The sequence below is a fragment of the Lissotriton vulgaris genome, chromosome 8, assembly GCF_964263255.1.
Source record: "Lissotriton vulgaris chromosome 8, aLisVul1.2, whole genome shotgun sequence".
NCBI lineage: Eukaryota > Metazoa > Chordata > Amphibia > Caudata > Salamandridae > Lissotriton > Lissotriton vulgaris.
In genome coordinates, this window is record NC_141696.1 from 1,413,629,439 (window position 1) to 1,413,650,715 (window position 21,277).

Consider the following 21,277-nt stretch of genomic DNA (forward strand, 5'->3'; position numbering starts at 1 on the left):
CTCGCTCTCTCCCTCCTGATTTTTGTTTTGATAAGAGTGCATTTGATGTGTAGATATTGGCCTCTTGGACTCTCAGGGATGTATGCAGTTTTACTGCAAGCTTTTACTAATCCGGTTTTGGTACCCCTTGTGGAAAATGTTTTGCTGCCCCACTGGGAGCCTCACTCCAGCTGAGCAGAGCAGCTGATGAAAACGGGGCCTTACACGTGCTTAATGTGAATTATTTTGCAATGGTCCAGAAACCGTTAGTAAGAAGGAAGTGTGGAGTTACCATCTGTCTTACTCAATGGCTGAGAGAAGCTTTAAGTTGCTTGTTCTAAGGGTGTAGCTATCAATAGTGCAGCAAGTGCAATGGTGCTAGACATGAGGGGCCCGGGCAGTGCAACACCACTTTGTCTCACTTTCACTATTTAACTAGGATCAGACGAGCCTTTTTTTCCTTCCTTGCTTTACATCCGTCGTTGTTCCTGGCCAGTGGCGTAATATGCCAATTACTTCTGATAATCTCATCATTCAGAGTACCCTTCCTGCTCCAGTCCTTACTAAATGAAGCTCGTGGGCTCCCCTTCCAGTGGGTGTGCCCCTAAATATCGAATCAACAATACTGATGAGCTAGCATATAGAGGACAGAATATCGAAAAGAAAATAGAGCTAGGTAAAGTTTCTTGTGAGTTAACAATGACGGAATCCGTATGGCTCCTGATGGACTCCGTAGAGCTATGACGTAGGTGTTAGAGAGGAGTGCAATGAAGGCTGATTTAGAATGTTGAGTTCCAGGGCTGGACTGGCTACCGGGCGTTTTGGTGTGCTGCCGAGCTGGGGGTTGATTTCGTTGATGGGTCCTGCGTGTGCTGAAAATAAATCATTTAGCTTTGTTTATTTTGAAGTACACGCAGGTCCCAATCAACGAATTCAGCCCCCACCGCAGTGAAATTAGCCCCCGGCTCCCAGGGCTGGACTGGCCGGTAGCCAGTCCAGCCCTGTTGAGTTCGCAGTTACACACAGAATAAAGACTTGTAATACTAACCTCCATATCTTGTGCATGCCACGTGTGCTGTGGTTGAAGTACATGTGGAGTGAAAGCAAAGCTCCAGCCACTATGCAGCAGCTGAAGTTAACAAAAGCAATGCAGAGAACATACACGTGGTTGCTTGAGAACCTGCTGGTCAGGCAATACATAAAAGAATTTCACTGCCATGTAAGATAAAGCCATACTTTATACAGAGTGTCTATGATGAAGGCGGATACAACCAGGTTTTCAAAGAGCAGTCATTGATAATTGGAAATTGCTAAATATCACCGTAAACAGAAGAGTTGCATGGCAGAGACTGGCTAGGTGTCAGAAATTGCAAATCGATATTGAGAAAAAAATAATTGACTTGCCAAACCTATAGAGAGTCATCATACTGCTGCAAGCAGTGAAATGGCACAAGGAGACATACCAACATTAGTGCTTACAGAGCCATCTACATCCGTAGTGGCCAGTCACCTAAACTATTGAGTGGGTCCCAGAAAAACTTCACAGGTCTTCAAAGAATAAAGAGCTGAGAACGACTCTCAGAATAGTGAAATTTTTTACAGATGGCAGCAAAGAAAGTCACATTTACCGTTAGTAATAAAGATGATCCTGAGGTCAGCACGTCGCAAGAACTCACAGATGAGTTGCCTACACCAAGGGCCCGATTCACAGAATGAACTTACTACTTTTGGCATTCACAGAATGCACTTACTACTTTTGGTATTCACAGAATGAATTTACTCATTTCGGTATTCACAGAAGTTAGGACTACTAACTTTAGGACTCTTAAATGCCTTCCGTGAATACCGAAAGTCTTAAAATTAGGATTTTTCTCAATTTAGTAGTAGTAAAGTTAGGACTCCTAACTTTAGGACTCCTAAATGCCTTCTGTGAATACCGAAAGTCTTAAAATTAGGATTTTTCTCAATTTAGTAGTAGTAAAGTTAATTATCCTAACTTTACTACTACTAAATTGAGAAAAATCGTAATTTTAAGACTTTCGGTATTCACAGAAGGCATTTAGGCGTCCTAAAGTTAGTAGTCCTAACTTTACTACTACTAATTTGAGAAAAATCGTAATTTTAAGACTTTCGGTATTCACAGAAGGCATTTAGGAGTCCTAAAGTTAGTAGTCCTAACTTCTGTGAATACCGAAATGAGTAAGTTCATTCTGTGAATACCAAAAGTAGTAAGTGCATTCTGTGAATACCAAAAGTAGTAAGTGCATTCTGTGAATGCCAAAAGTAGTAAGTTCCTTCTGTGAATCGGGCCCAATGTCACCATGATCCAACAGTGGTCTTATTACATTTTGTGCTGGTCTACAAAACTTCTGCATTTCTGAAACCACCGCCACCTTTTGATACCACCAAAAAGCAAAACATTGTCAATAGATAGATTGTATAGCTAGAGATGTTTGAAGTTTTCATTGATTCACTTGAAGAGATTGATAAAAAGAGTTATCAAATTCCTCAAAAACCTTGCTGATGATGGTGTAAAAGAAGTCACAAGGAAAACACCAGAAACTTACGAAGAGATCACATACCATCAGAAAAAACTTTGAATTGCAAGTTCAATCCAATGCCCACTGTAGATTACAAAATATAAATTTTCAGTCAAGAACAACAGAAAGTTGGTGAAAACCATCAATGAATTTGAGGAAAGACTCAAAACACTCATCAAACACTGTAAGTTCAATTAAGTTAAGGATGAAGAAGCTATACATCTTTGAGTTATTGATGGATGCTTGTCAGATTCAATCAGACAATGAATGCTGAGAGAAACTCTTAGTGTGGAGCAAATGTTAGTGGCTGCCAGAACTGAAGAGTGTGCCGAGAAACAAGCTGCTGACATGGAGGCCGGAGGTGACTAGAAAGAATCAGTCATGAGTGTGAAAAGTAAGCAAAAGCCAAAGACTGAAGGACACAAGGTTGATGGACTCCGTAGAGCTATGACATAGGTGTTAGAGCAGAATACAATGAAGGCTTATTTAGAATATTGAGTTCGCAGTTACACAAGAAGAATAAAGCCATGTAATACTAAGCTCCATGTGTGGCATGGTCATTTGCGGGTACCCAAGCTGAGGAAGACGAAATAACAGCTAAAATACATGTCAACAGACCTGATTCAGAAGAGAGACTACCAATTTTTGAAGCCAAAAAGGGCTTTATTTTAGATGTCTCCCAATTGAAATTGCCTCAGTTTTAAAGATGTCAATGGGGAAAATGCAATCCTTCGATATTCTTTCAAGAATCTCTCACATTCCTGTTCTAAAATGTTGGCATGCATGAGGTATATTTTCTGTACCTCACTCCACAAATGTGGTACATATATCATATGAAAACATAGATGTGAAGTTAGGAATAGTAAACCTATACTTTCCCATATTCACCTACCTTTTGCTAATTTGTCCCTCGATATTAATATGCAGCAATATTGTTTGCTTTGATATTCAGTTGTTCAATCCTCACAGTTGCATTTGGTTGGGTGGAGATTGGTTTACTCATGTTCATACTGTTGGTCCTGATAATAGAAGGAGAAGTAAGAGAAATGAAGATTACCAGTGAGGCCCTCATAATGAGCTGCCCAGTTTACTGCAATATGTTCAGTAAATAGTAGTACTGCACACAATTATGAGTTTTTGATACATTAATGGCATGTCAACCTGCTAATTACTGGGGAAACATTCCAAGTATTTACAAGATCATTCGGAAATCAGCAATATCTTTCTACAAATCTCGTAATTTGGTGGGGGTTATTTCATACAATACACTGTCTCACCAAGTACAGGGCCTGAGTAGTAGGCCCTTTAGAGGTTATGACACCCTTGCTACTCAACATGCTTGCTCGGTGGTTCAGCTGTCTAGCAAGAAGTGTCTGCACATGGGAGCTAAAGTGGTAGTTCTGGACCATGACATTGTGCAGACCATGTTCTTCAGTGCTGGCTCTTTGTGCAGTGATGCCTTCTTTCATGTCTCCTTGGCTCTCTTTCCTGATGGAGTTTCTGTGAATTTTACCTTGTAGGAAGGTGGCAGCTCAGAGAACAAACAATGTCAGCACGATTTCAAAGAACAGCGCCATGAAAGCTGACCTTGGAGATAATGAAGAGGAGCCAGCTACTAGAAGACCTTTACCAAGTAAGGATCCGCTGACATTTTCATTGTGTGAAAGTACTTTCTATGATTGCTAATAATTTCTCTTTCCATGGAGTACTCTGTACGTGGGACCACCAGTTCACCTTTAAAGCAACCTCCATTCTCCTTTGGCCAGATTATACTGTAGGTGCTAAACCACGGATTCAGGTCCCCCTCATGTAAATTGATCTCACAGATAAGGGACACAGAGAGAACAGCATGTACTCTGAGCACTTGGTAACTGCTTTTAGGGATGGATGGGTGGTGGGATCATCGGTTATCCAGCCTAGCAATCAGCCATGAAGGAACACAGACAATTTTCACATAGACATGCATATAATTTTCTGCCCCAATTGCAAGTGGAAACAATGGGGTTCAATATACTCATTCTGTGCACTACTGGGCTGATTTTAGATCCCAGTGCACCACAGCGGATATCAATTGTTCAAATTATGAATGCCCAACTAAATTTCCAAGGATAGTCAGGCCAGATTGCCGTCATTTAAAGGTTAAAAAAACAGTAAAACTTGGCCAAGGGTCTTTCTTGCCAGTTTATATATCAATCAATCAAATAATACATTTGTAGAGCGCGCTACTCACCCTTGAGGGTATCAAGGCGCTGAGGGGAGGGGGGGAGGGTGCCGCTACTGCTCGAATAACCAGGTCTTGAGGTGTCTCCTGAAGGTGAGATTGTCCTGGGTCAGTCGTAGGTGTGCGGGGAGGGACTTTCATGTCTTGGCTGCCAGGTAGGAGAACGATCTTCCTCTGGTGGTGGCTCTGCGAATCCGTGGGATGGTGGCGAGGGCGAGGCTGGTAGAGCGGAGCTGGCGGGTGGGGGTGTAGAACAAGAGGCGGTTGTTGAGGTATTCGGGCCCATGTCGTGGAGTGCTTTGTGTGCGTGGGTGAGCAGCCTGAACGTGATCCTCTTGCTGACGGGGAGCCAGTGCAGGTTTTTCAGGTGGGTGAATATGTGGTTGTGTCGAGGGATGTCGAGGATGAGTCGTGCGGCGGCGTTCTGCATGCGCTGAAGCCGTTTCTGAAGTTGGGCTGTGGTTCCTGCGTATAGGGCGTTCCCGTAGTCCAGTCGGCTGGTGACGAGGACCTGAGTGACCGTCTTTCTGGTTTCAGTGGGGATCCACTGGAAGATCTTTCGGAGCATGCACAGGGTTATGAAGCATGAGGACGAGACTGCGTTGACTTGCTTGGTCATTGTAGGAAGGTGGCTACCTGACTATGGTTACCCCAGTTTTTTTGCCTTGTGTTTAGCTGGTTTTCGACTTAGTTGGCCTGGCTCCCTGCTAATCAGGGCCCCAGGCTATCTGCTCTCTCTGTAAAATGGATTCCATGTACCCTAGGTGCATAACTAGATTGGCTTGGGTCACCTTATCAGCCCCTGTACTGTGCACTATAGGTGCCCAGGGCATAGGTGCATCCAAGGCCTACCAGGGGCTGCAGCATATCTTTTGCCACCCCTGGCTGGCTATCTAAAATTGACACAACTGGCTGATCACTCAGCTGGGGCAAGGTGGTGTAATCACTCCTTGCTTAGATATAGTATGCCTATATCTAACCCTATCTGGACACATATATACCTATCAGTCACTCCTATGGCAGGCCTTAACAATCCTAGAGGCAGAGTGCTTGGTTTTATGTGAGATGGAGCTCTGGCATGAGCTGAGCCTGTCTGCAGCTGTCGGGAACAAGTCCCTGAGCTGATCCGGGATAATGCCATACCATATACTATTAAGTGCCTTATAATCCTCGCGGTTATATGGTAACTTTGGTTTGGCTTTATCAAAACATGTCGCGTAAGGTGTCATACGATTTGGAATACTACCCCCTCGCCAGTCCTGGCGACGGGGGTAGCATTCCACCCCTCTAGAGGGAGACGACATGTTACTTTGCTAAAACGCGGTTGATTTTAAAAAGAGCCTCAGATCGACAAAATGCATGCTTCTGCCACAGACACGAGTCTGACCTCCTGCAGCTGACTGAAACTCAGCCAAGGAGGCCTGGACAAAGGGTTTCCTGTCACAGGGAGGTGTCACACCACCCCAGACAGGAGATAGTGGATTGTAGCAGGGAGGTTTGAAAGAAACCAGACACTGCCTGGGGAGCACAAGGCTGCCCCTTGCATAATCCGGCCAAACCGGTTCTGGGGCACACCAGCCCCTGTCCCAGCGTGGCCTGGATCAAAGGAAAGGGGTGTATCCACCCCCTTCCTGGGTCCCACCTATAGGAGGGGACCTAGCAGGTAATCCAGCCCCCTAGATTGGTATAAGAATGGGAGCAGTGCCAACGCACTCAGATTATCCTGATGAAACATTTGAAATGAAACTCTGGACCCTTCGACATCCTACTCAACGTAGAAGACTGAAGAATCTCCCTTGTGGTCAAGGAGTGACCACCCTGTGCAAACAGGCACCATCCAGCACCTCAACGTCTGCTTTGTTGCAGTTCCCGCCGGAACTCGAGCGACAGAGATCGACGAGATCAAGCTTGCCTGCCTTCTTACAGCGCGATCCATAGTCCCTGCAGAGCTAAGACCCGTGGAGGCGACCGGAAGCGTGGGGCACGCCATCTTGAAAAGACCACAAGACGCTGACCGTGCAGCCCACAAGTGACCCTCGAAGCTGTACACCGGGGTTTGAGAAGCCCCAACCCTGAGCCACTCTTGCACCGAAGCTCACCCCTCTACACTCGACGAGTGCTGCGTGGGGCCCTTCTGCTTGCTTTGGCTCGACGCATTGACCCGGTCACTTGCCAGCTGGCTTGTGGCCCCTGTGCCGACGAAAACCTAAAACCGACTTGCCATTCTGGTTGCTCGAGACTTGCACCAGCTCCTCTGAAAAGGACACCCGCTCCGACCCTCCTGGTCTGATTGGGAAGCAATCTTCTGGTCCTGCGTGGATTGCTCTTGCCAAGTGTTGTTTGCTCCAATCTTGAAGCCGACTGCGCCGACGGCGAGAGCCTGCGTAGGACAGATCGTGACTCACTCCTGGACGTCGCAGATGGCCAGAGCCCACGTGACAGCGGAGAGAAGCTCCTCGACAACCACCTGATTGCGCCCGACATTGCCTCGTTCCGTCCTGGTTCCACCCTGGTCACTGCTGAGTGACCCAGACTCTGTCCCCTCTGCTTTCAGGTACTTTTCTACTCTGATCAACCCTTGGATCACACCGGACACTTCTCCTTCACATCGCCTTCAGCATCTTCAGCTCCAAGCACCAAGAGCCTGCGTGTCAAAACCCGACGCCACTTCGACCCTATGCACCCGCTTCCTGTGGGTGAGGTAACATTGCAACGCCAGTGTTCCCACACTGGTACACACCTCTAGGGTCTGTGTCTAAAGTTTGGTTCCTCTAGGTTCAGCGGAAGTGTCCTTAAACTCTATTTGTGTAACTTTTACGCACCTTTGACATTGCATTGGTGCAAGCCGCACTTTAAGTGCTGCACCCGAATCCCGCGGGGTTTTCCCGACTTCAGCATTGCTTGTCCCGACTGCTCCCAGCGATTCCCTAGGCCCTAGGCCTAACCACTGTTCGATTGGTATCTCTTATACCACTTTTTTAATATATGGTTTGAGTGGCCACCCGCCCTCATCCATAATTGTGCAACTTTGTATGTTATACTGTGCTTTTGATTTAACGCTTGTGCCCCTTTGCTCATAAAGAGTACTGGGGAATAATTTAGAAATAAATACATATATTTTTATAATATATACTTGTGTGGTGTCCTTTCATTTGATATTACAGGACTGTGATTGGTAAAACAGCTTGCTTAACACAACCTCTTGAGTTAAGCCTTTAAGGCTGCTTAGTCTACGCTAAGATAGCTTGTCTAATAAGGTTGACTTACAACCAGACACCATAAGGGATTGTTTGGACTGATACAAGGTGGTTCCAGAATTGGAAACATCATATATCAGGCCAACTTCTCACAGTCATCGTGAGGGAGGAGTCCAGGATGAATCCCAGATTGCGTGCGTGGTCCGTTGGTGTCGGTGCGGTGCCCAGTGTCGTGGGCCACCAGGAGTTGTCCCAGGTGGATGGGGATAGTCCGAGGATGAGGACCTCCATCTTGTCTGAGTTGAGCTTCAGACGGCTGTGCTTCATCCAGTCTGCGACATCTTTCATTCCATCCTGGAAGTTGGCTTTGGCGGTGGGAGGGTCTTTGGTGAGGGAGAGTACCAGTTGGGTGTCGTCGGCGTAGGAGATGAAGTTGATGTTGTGTTTGCGTACGAGGGTTGGGCTGAGGGAGGAGACCTGTGGTACATCGCAGACGATCTTGGTGGCCTCGGAGCGGAAGGGAGGGAGGCGGACTCTCTGGGTTCTGTCGGAGAGGAACAATGTGATCCAGTCCAGGGCCTTTCCTTGGATCCCAGTGTTGTAGAGGCGGGTAATTAGGGTGTGGTGGCAGATAGTATCAAAGGCTGCCGAGAGATCCAGGAGGATGAGAGCGGCTGTCTCTCTGTTGTCCATCAGGGTCCTGATGTCATCGGTGGCTACGATGAGGGCGGTCTCAGTTCTGTGGTTGGCTCGGAATCCGGACTGGGATGGGTCGAGCGAGTTGTTTGCTTCGAGGAATGCAGTCAGCTGTGTATTGACGATCTTCTCGATGACTTTAGTTGGGAAGGGGAGAAGAGAGATGGGGCGAAAGTTCTTGAGGTCTTTGGGGTCCGCTGTTGGTTTCTTCGGAAGGGCATTGATTTCAGCGTGTTTCCAGCCTCCAGGGAAGGTGGATGATGTAAAGGAGCTGTTAATGATGATCGGGAGGTGGGGTGCGATGATGGTGTCGGTTTTGTTGAAGATATGATGAGGAGGACAAGGGGAGCTTGGCCCTAGTGGACAAGTGGGGAGGCTGGGCCTAGTAAATACAATCAGAAAAAGGAGTGCCTCTCCACAACTCAGTAACACCCCTATTCATGGGCCATCGAAAACTCAAGATGTCGTTTCCAACAAGGTACTTTTATTTATACCATTCAATTAGACATTTATAATTAATTTGTCGAAAAACACATATTAAATGCAGACAAGACCTGTGTTAAGCATAAGTTCAAACCAAAATGAGACATTTGAATACACAACAGTGTAAGCACAATTTAACAAACACACTATACGTAAAAAACAATGTATGAAAAAAACAATGTAGGAACAGACAGTGACATTTAAACATACATCACACTAAATGGTGAATATATTTTAGCATTTGATTGAAGCAAAGCAGAAAAATGGAGAAGGAAAGGAAGAAGTTGAAAGAAGAGACGCGAAAAATGAATTCGAGAATCTTATGACACCAGTGGTAGCTGGTGTGTGTATTGTCTTTTTTCACATTAGCCGACGCGTTTCGAATCCTGGAAATTACTATCCGGATTCTCTTCAGGGCATGGTTATTCTGTCTGTGGAGTTATCAAAAAGACAATGTATGAGTATCTTAAAGACGGGACAAAGTCTCCCTGTGTAGTGACACTAAGCATAAAAGGACCTACCGCTATTTGAATGAGGCTAAATCGTTGAACGTATGGCAGTGCAGATTGTAGAGGGGTCCAAGGAAATGGAACTACCTACAACAAAGTAAATTGACATTGTACCAATTGAAGCACTAATGAGTAGACTAGGAGCGCGATATGAATTGTTTATAGTTGGACATACCGTCATTAATTTGAAGATCGATGTTGGCGGTTGTCTCTAAGTTGAGTGCAGGTTCTTCGTCACACTTTAATGAGTGAACTGGCCTGTGGCGCTGTGGGCGAGAACAATGATGTGAGTCAAGGTTGGGGGAGTTCAAGAGGAAGTTGACTGTTGGACTGGTTTGCTGGAAACATACCTTTAGTTCAAAGTTGAGGCGGGGAAGTCCTAGTTGCTCGGAAGCATTGTTAGTCGTAACCGGCGTGTTAGGTTTCACACGGGGTCCGTTCCCGCTAAAGAAAAAGCGGAACAATTGTCAATGTATTTAGCGCGTTTAACCGCGACTGAAGCAGAGGGCAACGGCGGGTGCTGCAGAGGCGCCGCTTACCTTCGTGTATCTCGTTCTTGGCTCCCTACGTTCTGGTGAATCCACAAGATGGATGCTATCATCGTTGTCATGGCAATAAGCCTTTGGTATAGCGCTGAGCCTTGTGGGAATCGTAGTTCGCGCTAGTCTAAGCATTGTGGTAATGAAGACTGTCTTACTGAAAGACGAGTTTACCACACAGAGACGCGACCTATCCGGGCATAAGGTACCAAGGCACTGTGGGATCAAAGTCTGGCAATTTCAGATAGGCTGTTAAGGCCCTTCTGGACGCTATTAAATTTCAAAATCAAATATGCTTCCATTTTGAGGAGCATTCTGTCAAAATCAACGTTACTCTGTGAAGGACGTAACGTATGTAGAACCGTCCATTTCAAGTCATTGGCATCATGATTGGCATTTATAAAATGTTCCACCATGGGGGCAGTCATGATTTTATTTTTGATCCTTGAACGGTGTTGGCAAATGCGTGTATTGACTTGTTGTCTGGTTCTCTTATAAGCGAACAAATCCCACAGTGCCTTGGTAAGCGGCGCCTCTGCAGCACCCGCCGTTGCCCTCTGCTTCAGTCGCGGTTAAACGCGCTAAATACATTGACAATTGTTCCGCTTTTTCTTTAGCGGGAACGGACCCCGTGTGAAACCTAACACGCCGGTTACGACTAACAATGCTTCCGAGCAACTAGGACTTCCCCGCCTCAACTTTGAACTAAAGGTATGTTTCCAGCAAACCAGTCCAACAGTCAACTTCCTCTTGAACTCCCCCAACCTTGACTCACATCATTGTTCTCGCCCACAGCGCCACAGGCCAGTTCACTCATTAAAGTGTGACGAAGAACCTGCACTCAACTTAGAGACAACCGCCAACATCGATCTTCAAATTAATGACGGTATGTCCAACTATAAACAATTCATATCGCGCTCCTAGTCTACTCATTAGTGCTTCAATTGGTACAATGTCAATTTACTTTGTTGTAGGTAGTTCCATTTCCTTGGACCCCTCTACAATCTGCACTGCCATACGTTCAACGATTTAGCCTCATTCAAATAGCGGTAGGTCCTTTTATGCTTAGTGTCACTACACAGGGAGACTTTGTCCCGTCTTTAAGATACTCATACATTGTCTTTTTGATAACTCCACAGACTGAATAACCATGCCCTGAAGAGAATCCGGATAGTAATTTCCAGGATTCGAAACGCGTCGGCTAATGTGAAAAAAGACAATACACACACCAGCTACCACTGGTGTCATAAGATTCTCGAATTCATTTTTCGCGTCTCTTCTTTCAACTTCTTCCTTTCCTTCTCCATTTTTCTGCTTTGCTTCAATCAAATGCTAAAATATATTCACCATTTAGTGTGATGTATGTTTAAATGTCACTGTCTGTTCATACATTGTTTTTTTCATACATTGTTTTTTACGTATAGTGTGTTTGTTAAATTGTGCTTACACTGTTGTGTATTCAAATGTCTCATTTTGGTTTGAACTTATGCTTAACACAGGTCTTGTCTGCATTTAATATGTGTTTTTCGACAAATTAATTATAAATGTCTAATTGAATGGTATAAATAAAAGTACCTTGTTGGAAACGACATCTTGAGTTTTCGATGGCCCATGAATAGGGGTGTTACTGAGTTGTGGAGAGGCACTCCTTTTTCTGATTGAAGATATGATGAGGGCATGGGTCGGAGGGGGAGCCGGAGTGGATGGTGATCATGACGCGGTGGTGGCTTCAGTGCTGATGGGCGTCCATGCGCTGAGGCTGGTGGTGGGGGTCGTTGGTTTGGTGGCTGGAGGCAGAGTCTGGGGTCCGAAGCTGTCGGTTATATCAGTGATCTTGCGGTGGAAGAATGCGGCGAGGGAGTTGCAGAGGTCTAGCGACGGTGTGATGTCGTTGTTGCTGGCGCTGGGGTTGGAGAGCTCTTTGATGATGCTGAAGAGTTCCTTGCTGTTGTGGGAGTTGTTGTCAAGCCGCTCTTTGAACGATGCCCTTTTGGTGGTGGGGATCATCTGTTGGTATTCGCGGGTGGCGCTCTTGAGGGCTGTCATGTTTTCTGATGTCCGTTTGAGGCGCCAGGCTTTTTTGAGGGTTCGGCATGATTTCTTTGCGATTTTGAGGGCGTCTGTGAACCATGAGGTTTTTCTGTTGCTAGTCTTGTCTGAGGGTTTCTTCGGTGGAGCGAGGTCATCAGCGCAGTTGGTGATCCACTGTGCGATATTTTCTGCTGCTTCGTTGGCGTCAGGGGTGTCGACAGGTGGGTTCTGGCTCAGCGATGTGGTCAGCTGGTCTGTGGTGAGTTTGTTCCAGCATCTACAGGGGATTTGTAGCATGTTGTGGTCTTCATGACGGTGCAGTGGATACAGCTGTGGTCGGTCCAGTGTAGTCTGGTGGAGTGGCTGAAGGACACGTGGTTGCTGGCGGAGAAGATGGGGTCGAGCGTGTGGCCAGCGAGGTGGGTGGGCCTGTCCACCAGTTGCTTGAGTCCGAGGTTGTCGAGGTTGTCGAGCAGGGTGGTGGTGTTGTTGTCGTTGTTTTTCTCCAGGTGGAAGTTAAGGTCCCCTAGGAGGATGTGCTCTGGTGAGGCTAGGGCGTGCAGGCTGATAAAGTCGGCGATGGTTTCGCTGAATTGTGTCCGTGGGCGCGGGGGTCTATAGATGAGCATTCCTCTGAGGGTGGTCTGGGGGTTTGTGTGGATCTGGAAGTGTAGGTGTTCGGCGGCGGTGAGTGCTTCTTCGGTGTTGGTCGTGACGCTGAGGGTGTTGCTGTAGATGATGGCGATTCCTCCTCCGGTTTGGTTGACGCGGTCCTTCCGGGTGATTTTATAGCCGTACGGGATGGCTATGGCGATGTCGGGGGCCGAGGAGGCGTTCATCCAGGTTTCGGTGAGGAAGGCGATGTCTGGTGCTGTTGTTTCAAGGAGTTCCCAGAGTTCGACGGCATGTTTGTGGACGGAGCGGGTGTTGAGGAGGATGCACTTGAGGTGGTTGTTGTTGTCGTTGCTGTGTTCGGTGGGCGGGGTGCAGGTTCGGAGGCAAGTGAATTTGCATGCTTGGCAGGTGAAGGGTCTCTGGGTGTTCCTCGGGCTGGCTTGGTGGCAGGCGGCAGGTCGTCCTGTGTTGAGTGCGATGAGGGTGGCGGTGTCGTATCTCAGTCGGGTGTCCTGGCAGCGGCTGGGGCCAGGGGTTCTGGCGCTGGGCGCGGTCCAGGCGCGGACGGGCGCAGACGGGCTTGTTTTGGCGTGCCTTTGGCGCGCCTCCACTGCGCCCGCTGCACGCGTCCGCTGCGCGGCGGCCGCGCTACCTCCATAGGAGGAGAAGTGGGAGGGAGGAGCAGCTGGGAGGCGGGAGCGGGGCGGCAAACGGGCAAAGGCAGGGGGTACAAAAATATACCATTTTTTCATTTTGTTAACCAAGTTTGTATTTCAGAGCTCTAGAACTTAAAGCATGAAAGCAAACAGAAGGCATTATATTAGAACTGGGGGTCTCTAGTTGGCAGAGGTAGGTACCTTTGACCAGATAGGGACCTTTGCTTCTAGTCAGGCTAAGGGGCTACACTTCTAAAATAACTCCTGCTCACCCCCTTGGTAGCTTGGCATGAGTAGACAGGCCTATCTTAGAGGCAGTGTGTAAAGCATTTGTGAACACATACAGTAATACAGTGAAAACACTTCAAATTGACACCACACCAGTTTAGAAAAATAAGTAATCTTTACTAGACTTAACACAAGACCAAACGACAAAAATCCACAATACTGTAATCAAAATTTGACTTTAAAATGGTAGAAATAGCTTATTTCAATGTAGATGATAAATGCGACACTTTACTCTCAAATTACCTTGGATGCATCACGGAATACAAACAAAAGGGTCGCAGGGAAGGTGATGCGTCGGTTCCTTGCTTCGGGGGAGGTGATGCGACGATCCGGTGCGATGCGACAAAATGGCGTCTTGATAGAATGCGACAACGGTGGATGTGATCCGTGCACGCCTGAAGGCCATGCGGCGGACTCGGTAACTTCTGAGCCACAACAGGCCCGGCATCACGCTTTTCAGGTGAATGCGATGGCGACCTCTGCGGCGGCGACACGCTTCTCCGGGGATGCAACGCGCTTAGTTGGTGATGCAACGGCAAACAGGTACGGTGGCGGCACGCTTCTTTGACGATGCGAGGGCAACTGCTGCGGCTGTGCCACGTTTCTCCTCGTTGCGTTGCGCTTCCAGCTCCCAGCAGCTCGCAGTCTTCTCCGAGGGGCCAAAATACAGTAGGCACCTCTGTGAAGGCAGAATTCCTCAGCAAGGGAATTCAGGGGAGCTGGTGGGGAAGTCTTGTATCCCTGAGACTTCAGGCAGGAGGCAAGCACAGTTCAAGCCCTTGGAGATTCTTCTTCAAGATTGCAAAAGTGCACACAGAGTTTCTTTTCTCCTTTCCTTGGCAAATAAAGTAACCACTGCAGGCCAACCCCAACAGCACAGGGGCAGTCTCCTCCTTCAGCTTCCTTAGTTATTCTCCTTGGCAAAGGGGTGTCTTGATTCCCAGAAGTGATCTAAAGTTCTGGGGTCTCGGTCCCCCTTTTTATACACACAAATCATTTGACTCTGAAGGCAGAGATTGTCTGTACCTAGTCCAAACCAGTTCTGGGTGCATTCCGCCAGTGCACAACTTCTTCCTTTGTAAGTGTGGGCCAGGGTCATCAGACACACCACAGGAGGTAGTGCCAGCATTGTGGAAGGTAGGCACAGCCCTTTTCAGGCCCAGATGCTACTCCTCCCACCACTCCCAATGCAGATAGGTCTATTCAGCCTAGTGTTGACTCACCCTGCCTCATGGAGCCACTCCAGCCCATGTCACTCACAAACCAGACATGGAATACACAACCCTAGCAGAGGCAGGTTAGATGGTTAGGCAAGAAAATACCCACTTGCTAAAAGTGGTATTTTCAAACACAGAATGTTAAGACCAACTTAGCTAAAAGATGTATTTTATCATTCTTAGTTCAGGCACACTAAACTAAAATTTCTACCTAGTTCCCTGATTCAGGTAGGATTATAAAATGGTATATCACACTGCCCATTCTGGCCTATGGGAGCAGGTTGCCTTGCAATAGTGAAATTAGATTTAATCACTATCAAGACATGCTACGCACATCAGGGCATTTCCTACCTTTTACATACACTACAGCCTCCCCTTGGGCCTACTTTAGGGATGACTAAAATGTAGAAAAGGGAAAGTTTAGGGACTGGCAAGTGTGTGCACTTGCCAAGTTGACATTGCAGCCCCAGGCTGCACACAGGCTCTGCAATGGCAGGCCTGAGTCACATTTTACAAGCTGCTTCTGTGGGTGGCACAATCAGTGTTTCACGCCCACCAGCAGCATTTGATTTACAGGCCCTGGGCACACACGGTGCATTGTACTAGGGTCTGACAAGTAAATCAAATAGGCCAATCATGGAGTCACTAATCCAATACAATAGGGAGCACTTGCACTTTGTCACTGAATAGCAGTGACAAAGTGCCCAAAGCATCTAGACCAGCAAAACACATAGCAAAAATACAGGAGGCAATAGCAAAAAAACGGAAGGGAGACCCACGCCAAGGGTACCAAGTCTAACACAATACCTTTAAATTAACTGAATAAAGACTTAAGTTGTGTGGGAAAAAATCAAGGCATTTAAAATATTATACACAAATAGTTAACAGTTTTTTTTTGTGAGTTAGTATGTCTTACTCTTGGAAATTCAGAAGGCCACTTCAAGTTGTGAGTAAGGCACAACTACTGTCAGAAAAAAAGTGTGATAGATCCCTGCCTGCTTTAGACAAACAAATTAAAGCAGCATCTAGAAAACATGTACATATTTACTTCAATTGAACTAGGTAAAGTATAATCTAGAGTTTGCTGAGGAAATAGCCAAAGTATTTGTGAAGTCACCAGTAGACGTTATTGAAATGTTCACCAGTGGCATGATGAAATATTGACCACAAAAATATCATATTACAAAACTATCATTCAACTATATTTCAATAAATAAATAATGATATATTTGGCAGGAAACTAGATCTTGGTCTGTAGATTGTTCTTTTTGCGATTTGCTGTAAATCTATTCAGGAGTTTTTGATACATTTAGGTTTTAAAATATTTGTATATCTGAACGGGACTACCTCCTGAGTCTCACAGGTTTGCTGATTCAAAAATAGATTTGGATTGGCCCATAGAGCTTTTTTTTCCTTAGGCCAAACCACTTCTGTGGGAGTCAGACACCCACAGGAGTGAGCACTCTGATTGGCTGCCAGCAACAAGAGAAAATGTTTGCTGGTAACCATTAAGGGACTTGTGGATTTAGTATCCCTGAGCCATCTAAAAGCTAGGAGAGATGGAACCACGCTACCCCCTCCCCTATTAATACAGGGCGTGCCATCAATTATGTCATTTGAGATGTCATGAGTGATGTCATAAATGCTGTCATAGAACATGTCATGAGTGATGTAATATGTTGTAGTGCAGTTCCTATATTCCCAATAGGCTCTGCGCATTGTAATAACATAAACTATAGCTTAGACGTAGGACTGAGGTCGACTCGGTCTCTATTGAATATGTTAGACTTAATTGTGTGTGCCAGCTACCTCAGAGGTCACTAGAAACTTTCTCGAGTAAACAAGAAGGTGTTTAGCTTTCCTGAATAGACAAAAAGGGATTAGCTTCTGACAACCATATAACATGACAACTTTGCTCCCTCCAGAATAAGGAGTATATCTCCAGAGTCGCGAAGGCGTGGCTTGGCAGTTCGGGCTGGACTGTTCCCATGAGGCGCAGGGTCAGACTGATTTGCATATGGCCATGTCTGAACTGGGGTGGCAGAGTGGGCTAAAGAACGGTGATGGATTAAACCCAGATCTTTTGACTGGGTGTGAGTGTTGAATTGGTTCAGATGCTCCGTCCATCACCACCCCCTTTTGTACCGCCTCACTCGCATGAGAGCAGTGCTTGGATTGGTGTGGCCTCACTCGGCTCTCCACAGCGCTCTGGATGCTTTGGCTTTTTCTAACCCAGCTGTCTTAAAACAGCTGGGTTAGAGTTGTTCCAAGTGCTTGTGTGTGACTGGCCATCTCAAGACGGGAGGCCAAAAAGACATGCACAGTTTAAACAGTTGAATACCTGCCGAACCTCCTCCCTGCTGTTGTCACTTAACAGTGGCCCCACCCCTGTCATGACGCTATGCTCAGGACGGGGGTGAAAATTAAATGGCAATAAATTGCCAGTTTATTTTTTATTTCTGGGGTTTTGGGGCAATTGAAGTGGGGTGACACTCAAGCAGAGGAACTGGAGCAATACTTCTACAAAAGTAAAGAAATGTGTTTAAGAGTGGCAGAAGATAGCAATGCCTCTAGAGGTGATCGTCGCAATACCCCGCCATATGATAATAAAGTAAATGTAAGGGTTTTGAATCATAGCACTGCATCTACAAATAATAATTAAGTTGTGGTAAAAGCTAAAATCAGGTTCCCGATTCATGGCGAACAGAGAAATCAGGCCTGGGCGTCATCACAAATCATTGAGGATGTGGGCCTTAAGTACCTAGGGGTCTACATAACACGGTGCCCCAGCGACGCCTGGGCACACAGCATAGCTCTGCCGTCCGGGATGAAACATCGATTTGGTCTGAACTGCACCTGTTGTTATACAGCTGGTCCGCTATTTTTGAAATGATTTCACTGTCCCGCCTACTCTACCGGCTCCAGAACTACCCGTTCCATATCCCCCCGTTGTGGTTTCGCCAAATTAACGCACTCCTGAATAGATTCCCCCTACAAGGGCGCACGATCCACGTTGCACTCACAACATGCACTCAGTCCACTTACGGTGGTGGTATTGCGTAAGCATGGGCGGAAAATCCGTTTCGCTCGCGGATTTTGCGGATTTTCGGTAAATTCGCAATCCGCGAGATTCGCGAATCTCCCGCAAAATCCGCAAATCCGCGAGCAGCGGATTTTATGGCTTGCTCGCACTGTTCGCGTGAGTTCGCGGCTTCCCAGTACAACTTCGCACCCCGCGAATAAGCGCTAAATTGCAGAAATACGATCTCAGCAAAACTGAAACTACTTACCAGGTTCAAAAGTTCAGGCTCATCATTAGTAGCCATTTCCTGTAGTGCTTCCTGAGGGGCCCCTCCAGAGTTCAGTTGCCAGTTGCAACTATTATGTGACCCTGCTCTGAACCTCAGAATAGTTACACATATGCCACAAAGGTCCTGAATTACAGCTAAGGGAGACAAGCAGGAGCCAGGCTGGAAGTTCAAATCCATTAATCAGCCCCTAATTCATTATTGTCAGTTGGGGCAGGGCAGGTGTTGTAACTAATTTTGCAACAATGAAAGCACTTAGCAAGTGCAAAAGATCACTAATCAGGAAGCACTAAGGAAGCAGGTGCCAGCTAAAAAAATATTCTGTGACACATTAATCAGCCCCAAATTAATTCAGGTCACTTGAGGCAGGGAAGGTGTGCTTTGCTTTGCCACAATAATGTACACTGACTGGACAACCAGAGGGTGCTGTGATGAAACAGAGGGTGGCATGGGTGGGCCAGAGGGTGGCATGAGTAGTCAGAGAGTGGCAGTGGTGACAGAGAGTGGCAGTGATGAAGAAGAGTGTCCCAAACAGGCTGGACACGTAGAAACAACAAGTTCGCAAAACTTGCGACCCGACAGGTAAGTTCGCGTTTGCGAAATTGTACAAAACCCTCGCGAACTGGCAGAAACCCGCGCGAACACAAAAAAAAAAAACCGCGAGAATTCGCGGATTTTGCGGATAGCGAGTTCGCAAATCCGCAAAATTCGCGAACGCGAGATTCGCAAAATTCGCCCATGCTTATTGCGGCGGCAGACGTCCGTGTATTCTACTGGGCTTCGCATTTCTTGGCGATCAATGAGTGGTGGTATTGCTCGCAGACAGATCCGGCCTATGTTTTAGAGCGGTCGACCATGGCAGGTACCCCATTGCTCCATTTCTTATATAGTAGCTCCTCTTTGGAGACGCTTCCCCTGGTCTGCTGGGTAGTTATTCAGACATGGAGACGGGTGGTTAGGTCCACGGGTTGGTGGGGTATGTTGACATGCGCCACCCACCTCTGGCAGGGAACGTATCTTCGGATTATATTGGTATCTCTAATCTCTGAGACATAATGCAGGGGACCACCCTTAAATCATTTCAAGGGCTGCAGGCGGATTTTGACCTTCATAAATCACAGTTCCATCGCTATTTGCAGCTCCGTCACGCACTGACCCCCTTGATTTGGCCACTAGAGTTCCAACCGCTGGAATGTCGCTTACTGATGGGAGATTTGGGGGCCCACAAAATCCAGCAAATCTACCAAACCCTGACTACACATTCCAGACCACTATTCACAGTACCCGGGCTGCTTGGGAGGCTGACGTGCCAGCTCTGATGGACAACGCTTGGGCCGAGGCGCTGGGTAGACCTCTGTGCGCCACCGCCTCTACCAGATACATGCTAATCCAATTTAAATATCTCCACAGGGTATATTACACGCGTCTCTGCCCCTGGAAAATGGGGGCAATTCAGTCCCCTATCTGTCTCCGATGTGGTGCAGACGAGGGGTCATTCCTACACATGGTGTGGAGTTGTGGAGCACTGCAGCTCTTTTGGTCGGGTGTGTTGTCTTGCATGGGGCGTGTACTAGCATGGTATGTCCCGACAGACCCAAGATTGGCGCTTTCACACAGTACAAAGGGCATCGGGAGGAACAGGTATAAAAGACACCTTTTGTTTTTAGGACTCACAAGGTCTAAACGGGACATTGCACAACACTGGAAGGATACGTCCCAACCCTGTATAACCAATTGGAAAAAGGCCTTGGATACGCATATGTCAGTGGAGAGTGCTGTGTTCCAGGCCAGGTGTCCACAGAAGCATGGGAAGATCTGGTCTAGGTGGGACAAATACAGGGGTACATATCTGCCCTTAATGTCACAGACAGCTACCCAGGACCCTATTGAACGACTGGTAGTGAATGACTTACCCTTTCAAAGTATCAGTGCTAAGAAGACGTAGATGGGAATTCCCTTGGTTTGTACACATAATGCTATCAAAGTATGTATGGTGTGCACTTGGGGGGTGGGGGTTGGGCTTTTCCCATGGTCTGATGTTCTGCAGACTTTTGTAGTGGGTTTTCCACAGTACTCAGGGACTTTCCATTTTGCATTCCGATTCTATTTTGCTTGCTGGACTCTGCCCTTGTGGTATGTTGAAAATTCAATAAAATCTGTTGTTAAAAAACAAAAAAGCAACCATCATAGCAATACCACTAAAAAGAGTAATGAAGTACGTTTAAGTGGCAGATCATAGCAATGCTTCGACAAATTGTAATGAAGGTTGGTTAAGAAGCTAATTTTAGCAAAGCATCTACACATAGTAATCAAAAATGGTTAAGAATGGCGCACCATAGCAATCTCTTCATAACTAATAATAATAATTAAGAGTGGCTAATCCTAGCAGTGCCTCTACAAATAGTAATGAAGTAAGGATAAGAGTGATGTTCATAGCAATACCTCTACAAATGGTAATGCAGCCTTAGGCGTATACCACCCTTTGCATACTCTGGTAAAGATCAAACCTACAGCTGGAAATTCCATACATTTACAAGTGCAATGCCAGTTGCAGTGTGAAAGTCCTATAAACAAGCAGTAAAACAGCACATTGAAAGTCCACATCTGTAGCAATGAACTTCATTACGAAGGAGATGCAAGCTGGGCTTCTTAGTGGACTAACAGTCCCACAGTTCCCCAGCTGGTGCTCCTATTTGAATGACATAGATGTGTTTTATGTCATTACGCGTGAATTTAGCCTACCAGGTGGAGGTATCAAAGGAGGAGGAGTGAAGACAACCAGTTGATCTACTTTGGAGCCATTCGTTTTAGGAAGTTAGTTGGCATCGAAAGGTTCAGCATTTGATCTGCAGATGCCCTTGGGCAACGTCGATGAGATGGTGAATAGATAGTGTGTGTTTGAACAGTAGTGATGGGTGAGCTTACAAGTAGAAGTGTTAAATAATAACAAAGACAGAATGACATTAGGCGAGACTCTAAAGCAAACATGGGAAGGATT

At 46.6% G+C, this 21,277-nt stretch overlaps 1 protein-coding gene across 3 annotated transcripts in view; it reads left to right on the forward strand.

Annotated features, from left to right (window-relative positions):
• Positions 1–21,277, forward strand: part of IGSF5 (immunoglobulin superfamily member 5) — a 533,998-nt gene that overhangs the window by 368,746 nt on the left and 143,975 nt on the right. For all 3 annotated transcript variants that reach the window (XR_015299372.1, XM_086935430.1, XM_086935431.1), the window contains exon 7: positions 4,040–4,152. Coding sequence is in view for 2 of the 3 variants with exons in the window: in XM_086935430.1 (XP_086791556.1) it covers positions 4,040–4,152 (113 nt within the window). In the remaining variant the exon portion in view is untranslated. The remainder of the gene's footprint in view (positions 1–4,039; positions 4,153–21,277) is intronic.